The sequence below is a fragment of the Diabrotica undecimpunctata genome, chromosome 3 (genome assembly GCF_040954645.1).
Source record: "Diabrotica undecimpunctata isolate CICGRU chromosome 3, icDiaUnde3, whole genome shotgun sequence".
Taxonomy (NCBI): Eukaryota; Metazoa; Arthropoda; class Insecta; order Coleoptera; family Chrysomelidae; genus Diabrotica; species Diabrotica undecimpunctata.
The window spans coordinates 35442789-35457669 of NC_092805.1; the positions used below are offsets into that span (position 1 = coordinate 35442789).

General features: G+C 34.9%; 1 protein-coding gene across 1 annotated transcript in view; it reads left to right on the plus strand.

Annotated features, from left to right (window-relative positions):
* The window catches only part of Rab7 (RAS oncogene family member Rab7), a 42193-nt gene that overhangs the window by 1088 nt on the left and 26224 nt on the right, over positions 1–14881 (plus strand). The window contains exon 2 of the mRNA XM_072525702.1: positions 9635–9899. Within this exon, the coding sequence (XP_072381803.1) occupies positions 9641–9899 (259 nt within the window). The 5' untranslated portion in view covers positions 9635–9640. The remainder of the gene's footprint in view (positions 1–9634; positions 9900–14881) is intronic.

Below are 14881 nucleotides of genomic sequence, written 5' to 3' on the forward strand. Positions count from 1 at the left end.
TGTACTTTGAAACTGTAGATTTTTGCTCCAGTTTTATGATTGATATTGAGTCATCTACTTTTAGCATCAGTATTTTTTCTTTTTTCATATCTTTTATGTCTTTATTAGTTTACTTGAGTTTGACTTGTCCAATGTGTCATTTAGCTTAGCAATCATATTTGAATTCTGTAGTGTAAATGTTGATTTGCGTTTTCTAAAGTTTAGGCCATATTTTCAAATTTATATATTTGTATGAATACAAGGCCATAAAGATTACAGAAAACAACTGTTGGTACTTCTTAAATTATTATTGTTAGAGTTATCAATGTTATGTGATTCCCATAAACATTAATTGTTGTTAGTCTGTGATTTCCATAAACATTGTTTTAATTTCTCTATCTTAAAAAATTTAATCCATATTGGTCTTATCATATTTTTTGTAGATTTTTTAGTGTTCAGAGGGCAGTTTTAATTTCTGATGTTAATTTTCGTTATAACAGTTCATTTGTAAGGTATTGGGTATGATCTGATTTCTTGATTTACTTAGGCAATAAAGATTGTCTGAGTAAATTATATTAGATTATTTACATTTGCCACCAATATTAAGGCACTTATTATATTGAATAACAAGGTTTTGCATTTGATCATCATAGAAACTTGCTTCCTGATTTTGTAGCTAGTGAACATTACCCTTTTAAGGTTATCATAATCATCATGGTGCTGACTTTGGAAATATTTCTTCAGTTGCAGAAATACATACTGGTCACTGGGCACTTTATCAGTGTTGCTTGTATGACGATTAAATTGTTTTGACACATTGATGTCTTGAGTTTGTTTGGCTACATGTGGATGGGTATTGTTGTGCAACAGTTGGCGCAATTTTCTTAAAGTTACAATATGTTATTTTTTTTATTATTTATTTATGTATTTATTTATTAAAGGAATCCATTTAGAAAAGTTTTAACAAAGCTACAAAAAGTTGTTTTTTGAATAAACTAATTTTGGAATAAAAAATGTCAAGAATGCTATTAGCCTTGGCAGGCTATTAGCACTCCGGACCAATCATGTAGTTGGTTCATTGATACCATAATTAGTGTGAATCGCACTGAAAAGATTTCTGATTGTCTGTTTATACTGGGTACTTTAAGACTAATGACTGATAACAATTGAAGACAATCTATTAATGACTTTTTACAGGAAACATAAATCTAACAATGTCCTCCTTGACTCAAATGTTGGTAAATTAAGTCCTAAAAGCTGCACTTCAGTATCCAGTCCTAAAAGCTATCCTCAAAAATTTATTTTAGACCCTTTCAATCTGTTCTATGTAAAAGTTGTATGATGGGGACCATTCAACTGATCCAAACGCTAGAAAAGGGACTTTTCGATAACGAGACCACAATAAAGTTTTTTAAATGTGAACAAAGATAGGTCTACAGATGTGTGTTGGATAAATCCCATTACTTTCCCTGCTCATTACTTGTTTGATGTGGCTTGAGAATGACAGTTTGGTGTTTTGACCTTTATTGTATCACTACAAGACTATTGACAAGAAGTCAATAAGCAATACCCCAGTCCTGTTCCACATGAGTTACTCACAAGGTACACACAATTTTCAGGGCCTAAAATTATATGCTTATACTTCAATCTCTTGGGTAATGTTGAATGTGACCATTCCATGAGTTGTTGTTTTATTTCAGTTTAATAATAGTTAGCTTTAGCAGCATAATGCTAAAAAAAGTCAAGGTGCTGACTAAACAGTTGTGTATTATGCCTCAGTCAACATTGTTGATACAGATTGTGATTACAGTTTTGATAGTTCCATCATTCAATTGTTACATTTAAATGTAACAATATTGTAGATAACACTTCTTGGGACTTAAGGGAACAGCTCAGATAATGAAGCAATCCTTAATTATCTGTTTACTGTCACAATTTATCAACTTTCTATAATTTCAAAATGGTGCTTATTAAAAAAAACACCTCTGGTAAATAATAAAGTTTCCTCTAGCACTGATTGTGCTGTCTACTAATTGATTTTTTGAATGGGTTTGTATAGATAAAATCTTTATTGTCAACACTTTTCGATTATGTGGTAAATAGCAAGCAGATCGTTTAAAAATTATCTTTCCAACATAAGTATAGCTTTTGCCACTTTTTGGTGGCATTTTGATTTTTACCCACTTTTTATCTATTTGATACCCACTACTCACTCCAGTATTATTGTTGTGTATTACTATGTAATTAGATAATTACTAATAATATAGATTCAATCAGCAACGCAATCACAAAACAAAATATATTTACTCTAACAGAACTAATTAATAATGGAAAGTGTTTATTCTGTTGACAAATAAATATTAGGACATAGTACGAATATTTATGTTTAAAACTGAGTAGCATCGCCCTTAGACTTTATGACCACTCTAATTCAGTTGGACATTTACTCCACTAAGGATCTGTACAGTTCAGAGGTAAATTCATTGCAAATCTGTTCTATTTTGGCTTTAATTTTGTGTAATGTCCATTGTGGGTTATTCATCTGGGTCTGTTTCATTTTATGCTATACTGTTTCAATGATATTTAAATCAGGACTGTTCAAAGGTCATTTTCCAAACCAGTTTTTTGTATCGGCTATATATAATTCCCGCCAGCATTTAATTTCACAATACTTCGTAGTTGGTTATTTTGAAACATTTGTTGATATTTCACAGCATTTGCGGTACCATCAATTAATTAAAAACATCCTAACCTTGAAACAGCCTATAACCCCAAATCATCACTCATTTAGGAAATTATACAATCTGTTTTAAACCTCATTTATGAGTGCATAAGGCATTTATGCCTCATGCATTCCCTTTACAGATTTAACCCAGTTTCATGATTCCATTTAGCTGTAACTTGTGTTACTTAATATTTCTTCAACCTTTTTTGAAAACTTTTACTAATATTCTCATATTCCTATTAGAAATTAGTTTTGAATGACTTAGGTTTTTAATTTTTTGTTTACTAAGATACTTTGTTTCTGGATAATGCTTAATAAATAATAAATAAAAAAATAATTATCTTCCACACTGTAGTTTTAGGAAATTAATTTCATCCCCCACTTCAAGGAATTTTTTATTGCGGTAATAATTTTTAATAAACACTATGTTATGAATTTTTGAATTTGTAGAGATACCAGACACCATTTTATTGGAATAATAAAGTGGTTTCCTCAATTTTACAAGAAATTAATTGTAGAATATAGTTTAACATTTGTTAGAGTGTTCGGCTGCATTATTTTCACAGCCGAATGGTCTTATTTTATGTGGTTTTTAGCAGTTACTTCATACTGTCCCATTATTTAGTTGTCACTAATTTTTACATATTTTGATGATGCTTATAACATTAATAGGTTAGATGGGCTGTATAAAACAATATTAATTACGTTTTGTGATTATATATCATTTGAAATATTGCTTATTTAGCAATATTATCATAATCTTTGTTTTGTGATTATATATTATTTGAAATATTGCTTGTTTAGCATTATTATCATAATCATTAATAAGTAATAAATGAACAGTCAAACTCCTGATTTTGTTATATGTTTTAATTTGTCCCATTATATAGTTGTTAGTGTTAGGGCTCATACATAGGCCATTTACTATCTGCCACGTGATACTCCGCTGGTAGCCTGCAGTTAGCCTGAGCAATGGCAATGTAGAGTATACAAAAAGGTTTAATTAACAAATAACCATGTAGAAATATGTAAAATATCTATGTATAAAGAGATGGTAATCTGAAAGTACTTTTGTGTTACAGATATACATATATCAATAATGCTGAAATATACTGTATCTGATTTATTTACTTAAACACATAAAAGATTTATATTGAAAAATATTAAGCATTATTGACTTTTGTAGTAGACAACTAAAGGAACTTATTTATTAATAAGTACACTTATTTTTAAACATTAATCAGTTCTTGAATATTTCTATTCTCATTTCAAAATTTCAATTCAAAAATTCTCAACCATGTATATTATTACCAAAACTGTATGTCCAATGCACTGAAGATCTGTTTATTTATTAATAAAACAAATTATACCAATACTTAGTGTTGACTAATATAGATACTGGTTGTTTAAATAAACAGTGGAAAAGGGTAAACAATAAACATTATTTTACTTTAGACAAAATTTTGATAAGATATCTTACTAGATAATTGAACTTTTCAGAGGAACTCAACCTAAATTTCTGTTTTTGTGAGAGCAGATTTAAAACATTCTCTGTTGGTTTACTCAACTTTTGTAAAAATACCACGCCCACTCTAGATGTGTTCATGTATATGTTGAATAAAATTGTGGCATACAACCAATGATCACTAATGACAACACAGTGAATGTGTTCAGACAAATAATGTATAAGTAGCAAATGTGTTAAACAAATTTGATAAATGTTTGTAGACTGTGTTTGCAGGGTAGCAAGCATATAACCATGCATTTTCAATGGGAAGTTGCTCCTCTCTGTTGCCAGCTTATTCGATAGTGAACTTTCAGCATACTATGGACTGATCAGCTTATATTAATTACTCACGGGTACTCTTAGGGTCAGTTTAAAGAAGCCTAATGAAAATATCATATAAGTGATTTTATTGAAGATTTACAAAAGCTAATTTAAATATTAAACAAATTCTATGAAACACAAAGAAACTTCTATAAAAAGCCAGTACAAACATGTATCGATTGTTAATGAAAAGACACCTATTCATGTTGAATGTTTAAAAGAACAGTGCGAGTCAAGTTAAGTGCTAAAAGTGTATTTATGTGATACATCAATTAATTTTCTATAATAATATTCAAATAAGTGGCTTCCATGACTGGCTCTGCTTTTATACCAATTTAGCAACACTAAATTCAAAATTTAATTTAATTGAAACTTAATATAATAATAAATTTAAATTGAATAATAGATTCGTCATCATCATAAATACAATATTTAATTCTTGTCTATCCTTGACATCCTTGAACACATTTTGCAATATTGAAATAATGTAGTTGTATATAGAGATATTAATGTAAATTATCTAGTCAATAGTGAAAGTAAAAGAAAGGTTGAGCTATTGTTTTTGCATTTTATGAATATTTTTTTTTCATGACTCAGTGGGAAATCTGCAAACAGACGCCGGAAATAAACGTTACCGGCAGTGATGGGTTCCTAAAAAAATCAATGGTCGACCAGCTTAGCCCTGAGTCGTCGGATCTCCCTGCTCCGTAGCTCCAATGTAGCCGGGACCAACTAAACCCCACCACCCGAGGACATCGGATGGAACTGTACGCTAGTACATGTGACCACCACATCTACCTCTGCCTAACCAGCCTTTCACCGTTTGTACCTTCGTATTCATCCTGTCAGCCGCCTTGGTCTAGTCGCGCCCCTGCCTCCAACGGGGGGCAGAGTCTCGATAAGCTGTCCCATATACTCTTGCACCTGCTTCAGCTTTAATCATCCGTCGTTGCTGTTTCCATTTCGCACTCGTTTTCTTGCCTTTCGTTCCTCTATCGCTCGCCGACGTTACTGCCTCTCCGTTCTCTCGTTCACGCTCGCATTTACGTCTGTGTTATTGACTTCTCTACCCCTGCGGGTCTAGTTCCTCTTCCTCGATTCTCGCTAGTACTATGTCTAGCTCCCGCTCTTTCTCTTATTTTGTCAATAACATCTTTTTCTCCTAATTGTGGATTTTGTTCCACTACCACTATCTCGATCTTCTTCATCTTATCTACCTTCTCACTCACCGACTCAAACTCATACACTCTCTCCAACTCATTCCTTTCTCTCTTAAATCTGATACAGTTCAACAGGGTACGTGTCTCAGTGTCCGAAGCCTCACAATACACGCACTTGTCTGATTCAGCCTTTTTAAATTTTTGCAAGTAGCTGCGGAAGCTTGCTTGTCCTGTGAGCAGCTGCGCAGGTTCAGTATCATTAACTTCATCCCCCGTTATACGGCCAGTGATCACCCACAAGGCCGCAGCAGAGACAGTGCTTTACCAAGTCTGCGCGTATACGCTGGTGTTTCTACCGTTGTACTCCAGACTACTGTTGCGTAGAGGACGGCAGAATGCACAACACCGTTTAGAACCCTGCTCCTTTCGGATTTGGATCCACCGATATTGGACATTATCCGCCCTAGTGCAGCCTCTTTTTCCGCCGCTTTGCGGGTCACCTCCGGGACGACCTCCTCTCAACTTCCATTCGTATGTAGGACGATCACCAAGTACTTGGTGTACTTCTTAGTGGTTATCTGCACGTTCGCGCAATCACACACCATTCCGTCTCTCTTTCTTGGCGCATTGAGGAATACCGCCTCAGTCTTCTCTGCCGAGACTCATGCCGTGATCATTCGTCCAGTCCTGGATCAGGGCACTTGCATGCCATGCCCGAAACAGAAGATTCTCCCCGTCCCCGTACTGCTACCAGCACCGCGAGGTGATATGACTTGCAACCTAGGGTTTCAGAAAGTAATAGACAAAATCCTAGAGGTTTTTTTTTGACATAATTTTTACAAATATATCAATCAGATGTAAGTAATTAAATCGGATATATATGATAATTTTACTCAGACGTTGGATCTTATCTTTTGTAAATCTGGGTAAATCAGACAATTTCTAAGCGATTTTATATAGATTTATAGAAACACAAGTCAGTTTTACCAGTCGCTGGGGACAGAGCTGTAGAAGGATGTATATTCGGCTAAGGATTCAATGAGAAATATAGCTCCTTTTATAACACGGTATTATCATTTTGATACGTTTTTCCCTTAATATCTACAAAAGCTAAGATATCGAAAAATTCATGGGTAAATGATGATATAAAACAATATGCTTAAGAGGTTAGGGATTGGTATAGATATTATCGTATCGTTAGATATTATCTATGTAGAGATTTTCGTAGAATAAAACTTTTGATATTAAATTAAGTATATCAATTTTTAGTATCTGATACATAATCTTCTGGTGTAAGAAAATAATGAAACATTGAATTTTTTTGCAAAAACGAAAGAGTTTATAATGAAAGACCATTTAAGACAAGACAGGAATACGGGAATATAGGACAAGGGTTCTTCACGCATTACTTGAATTGAAATGGCACAAGAAATTTAAAATTGGTCATGCCTGGTTTGTTTACATGGTGCCGATCCGTTCCGGATGTTGGCGATCAGCAAGGCTATCCTTATCGGAATAGACCGGCTATAGACGTATTGAACTACATTCTTAGGTTTTGAAGCCAAGATATTCTTCTCCCTGGTCTTCTCTTTCCAAATACCTTGCCCGGAAGAATGAGTTGCAACAAGCCATATCTCTATTAATTTCTTGTAACATGGCCAAGCTATTCTAATTTGCGTTCTTTGGTTGTGTTAATATTCTCACATTCCTTGCCCATTATACGTTTTACCTCAACATTAGTCACACGATCCACCCATGAAATTCTTAAGATACGTCTGTAACACCACATCTCGAAGGTTTCGAGCTTTCTTAAAGAAGCTTCAGAGAGTGTCCAGGCCTCTACTCCATATAATATCGTAGAACATGCATAGCGTCTGATGATAGAGATTTTGGTACCAAGTGGTAAATCGTGACTTCTGAAAAGAGACTTCATATTTAAGCAAGGTGACTACCATGTACTTTATTTTTTTCGTATTGAGATTAAATCCATGTTCTCTCCTTATGTCTGATATGAGCGACATTATTCTTTGCAAACGATCTAAGCTATCTCCTAAAATCACTGCGTCGTCGGCGCCTCTAATGTTGTTTAGATGCACTCCGTTGATTAATACTCCTTCCTGTATTTCTCCCAGTGCTTGCTCGAAATTATATTCAGAAAACAGGTTAAATAACACCGAGGTCAGAATGCACCATTGGCTCATTCCTCTGTTTATAAAGATTGCCTCTATCAAAGCAGACCATAGACAGATATACATAGGCAAAGTGAAGGGACCGTCTTTCTTAAACTTTTCCCCTGTCTCTGTCTTTTTTACGAAGGTGTCAAAATTGGAGTGGTTATACCATAGACTTATTTATGTCTATGGGACTCCTCACACGCCACTATTCCCACTTGACATTAAGACGAGAGAGAGAGGGTAAAATAAAATAACGAGTTAGAGAGAGATAGAAGAAATTAGTTAAGAGATCTTGTTGAGATTGGAAACTACCGACTTGCTCAATCTATTGTACGAGGCGTGTTTTTTAAGTAAGTACCGGTTTGGAATTAAAAAAAGACGTGCAAAGATATGGCAATAATTTTATTTTTACATGAAAGCCTGTACTTTAATCTACTTTTCTACATAATTTCCGTGAATATTGAGGCACTTGTCATAACGTGGCACCAGTTTTTGAATACCCTCCTGATAAAATTCTGCCGCCTGACTTGTTAACCACTGCATCACAAATGTTTTGACTTGGTTATCGTCTTGAAGACGCTGACCGCCCAGGTGTTTCTTCAAGTGCTCGTACAAATGGTAGTCGCTGGGCGCCAGATCAGGGCTGTATGGAGGATGATCTAGAGTTTCCCATTTAAATGATTTGATGAGATCTTTGGTCTGATTAGCCACATGTGGACGGACATTGTCATGCAGCAAAACGATACCCTTACTCAACTTGCCACGTCTTTTGTTCTGGAATGCACGACGCAGATTTTTCAATGTCTGCATTGATTGTCTCATTACCTGAGGCAGAAACTCCACTAGCAATACTCCTTTTCTGTCCCAAAAAACTGTGCACCTGATTTTCCGGGCAGAAATTGTTTGCTTAAACTTCACTCTTTTGGGTGATGATGAATGTCGCCATTCCATGGATTGTTGTTTCGATTCTGGTGTGACGTAGGCCACCCACGTTTCGTCACCAGTAACAATTTGGTCTAAAAAATCTTCACCTTCACTGTGGTACCGCTCAAGGAAAGTCAATGCACTGCCTAAACGTTGGGTTTTGTGCAAATCTGTCAACATTTTTGGAACCCAACGTGAACACAATTTCCGGTAATTCAAGTTCTCGGTAACAATGCGATACAAAACACTACGAGAATACTGAGGAAAGCAGTCGGTCAATGATGAAATTGTAAAGCGTCTGTTTTCTCTCACCTTTTCGTCCACTTTCTGCACCAAATTTTCATTAACGACCGAAGGACGCCCACTCCGTTCTTCATCATGCACATTTGTGCGGCCATCTTTAAATGCTCTCACCAATTTCCTTACCATTCCATCACTCATACTGTTTTGTCCGTAAACTTCAACGATCTCACGATGAATATCGATCGGTTTTACTCCTTTAGCACTAAGAAATCGTATAACAGCCCTTACTTCACAATCAGCGTGACTCACGATTGTTGGAGGCATCTTAAACACTGGAGTAAACAAGTATACAATGAAGAATCAGACTGTAATGGCGTCAGTGCATAGACAAGAGATGTAGGTAACCAGCGCTCATGCGCGGAACGCCGACCGTAGCGCTGCGGCGGCGGAATCGCAAAACGGTACTTACTTAAAAAACATGCCTCGTATATATTTTCTCGTAATAAGAACTGAAGTATTGTTTGTAAATAAAATGTCTCAAATTATATTACAGTTTATTAAATTTTTCCGTTATATTGATAAAAAATTCTTTGCTCAACAGATAGTAATGGCTAGTCGGAAGAAGACTTTGTTGAAGGTCATCATCCTGGGCGATTCCAGTGTGGGAAAGACTTCCTTGATGAACCAGTACGTAAATAGAAAATTCTCCAACCAGTACAAAGCGACCATAGGTGCTGATTTCCTTACGAAAGAACTCACAGTGGATGATCGAACTGTTACAATGCAAATATGGGATACTGCTGGTCAGGAAAGGTTTCAGTCCTTAGGTGTAGCCTTTTACAGAGGGGCAGACTGCTGTGTGTTAGGTGAGTGTCTGCATTCAATTATATTTGTTTTTAATGCTCATTTGACAAGTTATTACTTTAAAAGGATTAGAATATTTTTTGGAACTATGTATAGTCGCGGTAAAATATATCGCAGAACGCTTTAAAAGTGACGAAATTTGATCCCATCTTTTCGTATCCTTTTTACAACCGACCGGATGCGTGTACGAAGCGTTTTAGTTGGGAATCAGTTAATTTACTATTGAAAAAAATGGAAGAAACTTTCTTGTTCATTGAGTTAACAAGCAATAAACAAATAGCTTTTTGCCATTACAGAATCAAAAGCTCACGGCGGGCTAGTAAGTAAGTGTTGATATAACGCATTACATTGTTATCTAGCGGTTATTGAAATTTTAAAATAACAACTATTTAGCACGCGTACTATCAACACGTACTAGCCCGCTGTGTGCTGATGATTCTGCAAGGGCGAACTGCTCCTCACACACTGGTTTTTGGCATTTGCAATTAAGTGACTTGTGACAAATGTAGCACGATCCAACAACATGTTTCCTGCCAGTGTTATCTCGTGGTTGATTATCAGCAGTAAATCAATCTGCAATCTGGTTATCGTAATAAGTTTCAATCCCTAGTTTTGCCGAATGTTGTTGCATGATGTGCTGATTTGAAGCTCGCTCTTCAATCAATGACAGCAAATTCTTCAGTCAACTAGCTCAAAAAAGTCTTCTTTTCGCCCGTTCAAATGTAAACAAAATGAGTAAAGAGTTTAGGCCAAGAATAGGGAGCTGGGATGGGGAAGGAAATATCCTAAGTGATACGGCCTCTATCTTGAACCGATGGGTTGCATTTTTCGACGCAAAATTTAATGGCCATTATATCGAAAAAGCAGATAACACCGTAGCAGATCGAAATGATTGGAATCTATTCAACCCAAACGAAAGACCACCTACCACTGAAGAGGTTGCCCAAGCCATTAAAAAGCTTAAAAACAATAAAGCACCAAGAACTGATCAAATTTATAGCGAGCTCTACAAGAATGATGGCGACACTCTTCTACAAGCACTGCATAAACTTTTACTTCTTGTTTGGCAAAATGAGACCATGCCCTGTGAATGATTTCAAGACGTGATATGCCCGTTACATAAAAAAGGCGATCAGCTCCAGTGTGACAACTACAGAGGTATAAACCTGGTAACAACTGCTTACAAAATACTAGCAAATATTCTTTACGAAAGGCTACAAGTTTACACAGTTGACATAGTTGGAAAATACCAGGCCGGATTTACTCCAGAAAAATCAACAATTGATCAGATTCGTTCAATAAGACAGATCCTCAGAAAACATTAGAATGTAGCATTGAAACCGATCACCTATTTGTCGACTTCAAGGCCGCATAAGACAGTGTCAAGAGAACAGTACTATACCATTAAATACGTGAGTTTGGTATACAAGAAAAACTTATCCGATTAACGAGAATGACAATGTCTAACTTCAAAGCCAGCGTTAGGATACAGGGAGAAAATTCTCAATCCTTTGAGATAAAGGATGGACTGACTTAGACAAGGGGATGCCTTGGCTTACCTCCTATTTAACATTCCATTGAAAAAGACAGTCCGAGATACACGAATTAGAGACGGCGGTACTATTTACAATAGATCGATACAAATCTTAGCATACGCTGATGACATCGACATAATAGGGCGTAGCAAGCGAGATGTTAAGCAATATTTTCTAGAATTGGAAACGGCGGTGAAACAGGTCGGTCTAATTATCAACGAAGACAAAACCAAGTACATGTTGATTACTAAGGATCCTATAGTAAATGAAGAACGGGAAATAGCATTTGGAAGTCATATTTTTGAACGTGTTGACAGACATCTTCACATACCTTTGCTCGCTAGTGACTACTACCAATAAAACAAACGAAGAAATGAAAAGACGAATAAACCTTACAAATAGGGCATACTATGGACTCCAAAAACAATTCCACTCAAAAAATATCCAACAAAAATCTAAAATTATTATATACAAAACACTTTTGAGACCGCTCCTCGCATACGGGGCGGAAACATGGACTCTAACACCGAAGGATGAAAGACTTCTGGGAATATTAGAGCGTAAGATACTCCTCAAAATATTTGGAGCTATAAACGATCAAGGGCAGTGGCGCAAAATATTTAATTTCGAACTATGTATACCAACTCCAGATGTCGTAACGTTCATTAAAACACAGCGACTTAGATGGGCCGGACACATAATACGAATGCCTGACAACATGACTGCTAAAAAGCTATCTACAGGAACACCTATAGGAAGAAGAAGCAGAGGCCGACCGCGAATTAGGTGATTGGATGGAGTTGAGACCGACTTAGGGATACTAGAGATCAGAAGATGGCAACACGTTTCCAGAAACCGAACAGAATGGCGACTAATCTTAGAGCAGGCCAGGATCCACAGAGGATTGTCGAGAAAAAGAAGGTGATGATGTCTGTTTCAAAGATTCCTCAGGTATAAAAAAGTCTAGAGACAGACCCTTCTTTGTACTATATCTAGTTTATAAAAAAAAAAACAGAGAACAGGCTGTCGGCGTTTTATACTTACTTATATATATATATATATATATATATATATATATATATATATATATATATATATATATATATATATATATATATATATATATATATATATATATATATATATATATATATATATATATGTAATAAATATATTATAAAGGCCATTCTATATGTAATTCTATAATTTTATTTACCTCAGAATATCTTCATTAACCAAAAATATATAGCGGAATTTTACATAAAAATTAGTATATGGGTACCCCGGTTGGCTAATAGTGTCAATTTATTTGGTTGGTAACACAAGGATAAAAGCCTTACAATTTTTCTCGTTTGTTAAAAGGAGTCATCTATTTTATTATCTGTCCAGAAGACGTTGAGTATTTCTATAGACGTACGTTTGAAATAAATGATCCTTCCAATTTTAAATTAAAACCCGAATGCAGCATAGTTTTGTCATAGAGTTGTATATCGATGTATGTTTTAGATTTGAATTTGCTAAGTTATAATTTATCCAAAACTCAGGTGTTCCTATTATACATTTGTTTAATTATTGTTCTTAATTGCATATGGTTCAAATATATATCTGTATTATTTATAATATTAAGTTTCATAATTCACTTATAGGACAAGCAGCTAATTAGAGACAGTTACATCCAATTTTATGTCGTAAATCATAAGATTTCAAATAATACTTTACAAAAATGTGATAAGAAAACAAACCAGAATAATAGAAATTATTCATAGAATTGTTTATTTTGATTATTTATCAAAAGCTGACTAATGCTAGTTGAAACGCGATAAGGCAGAGTATCATGACTGGTATGGAAATTAACCTACATTTGTAGACTGCTAATATGTATATTAAATAGGTTTAGTGTGAGAGTTTTTGCTGAAATAGGAATATTTTCTTGAATTCGAATCCGTTTAGTGATAAGAAATGAATAATACTACAGCTAAAGCCTCGTTCACATGGTAATACTATTATGTATAATGGTTCGTTGTTTACAGTATTCAATTTTAAAGTTTTAAAAAGTAGTTTTTAAAACTCCTTTAAGTCTTATTCACATGCCTATATACAGCGCGATACTTACAAACACCCGTTTTTAGATGTTCATTAAGTTTTTGGTATTCCGCCCTTTCTTCTTCTTCTTCAAGTGCCATCTCCGCGGCGGAGATCGGAAATCATCATAGCTATTCGGACTTATGAGACGGCTGCTCTAAAAAGTTCGTTTGATGTACATCCGTACCACTCTCAGGTTTCGCAACCATGACATTCTACGCCTCCCTATGCTTCTCTTTCCTTGGATCTTTCCCTGCATAATCAGTTGGAGCAAGGTTTATTTCTCTCCACGTCTAATATGTCCGAGATATTCCAATTTTCCTGTTTTAATTGTATTTAAAATTTCTATTTCTTTATTCATCCTTCTCAGAATCTCTTTGTTTGTGACGTGTTCTGTCCACGATATTTTCAGAATTCTTCTATACACCCACAGCTCAAATGATTCCAGTTTTTTCATTGATGTTGCATTCAAGGTCCAAGATTCCATTCCATTCCGCTCTTTCAGGAAAGTGCAACTCAGGGATACTTCGTATTGCGTGATTGATCGATGTTGAACATGTCACAACATCTTAACTTATGTCTCTCATTTTGGAATCAATTGGTGTCACATCTAGTTTTTCCTGACATTTTTAATTTTGATCCATTTTTATCACTCCGCTCATCCGTCTAAGCATTTTCACCACATGTATTCTTCGTTTTTTTTCTTTTGAACATTCAGTGTCGTACGTCACGGCTGGTACTATGGCAGCTTTATATAATTTGCCTTTCATTGGAACATTTCTCTCACAGAACACACTACTGGCCTTTTTTCATTTTACACGTCCTGATCTGACTGTACTACATGTATCTGCATCTATTTTCCTATTACTCTATATCTATTATCTAGAAAGAGAACTATTACTTTTCACATTCAATATTACACTATCCAAATTTATAATCTTCTTTTTAGTAGTAATTCTGTAACATAACAACCTAGTAAGAAATATATATTTGGTTGAACCAAAGGCAACAAAGCCCTTTGAAAAACACAATATATAAAGCAGGCTAGAACTATTAAAAATACATTTCATTCAACCAACTTACACCTCTAAACGAATAATGGAATTCGCAGAAAACCTTTCGTTGTAGTAAAAGGCACGGTAAACTGCACTGGAGTTCTCTATAATCTTTTTAATTACTTACTTTGTTTAGAATATTTTTGCCTGTATTATCAGTTAATTAATTTGTATAAAATGAGGAGCAAAAATTCAAATGGAATTTTAAATATTATTGTTTATTTGGCCAATAATGAATGTATAAATATAATGGTTAACCTGTTGTACAATTATTTTGTAAATGACATTAAATAGTGTATTTACTGATTATTT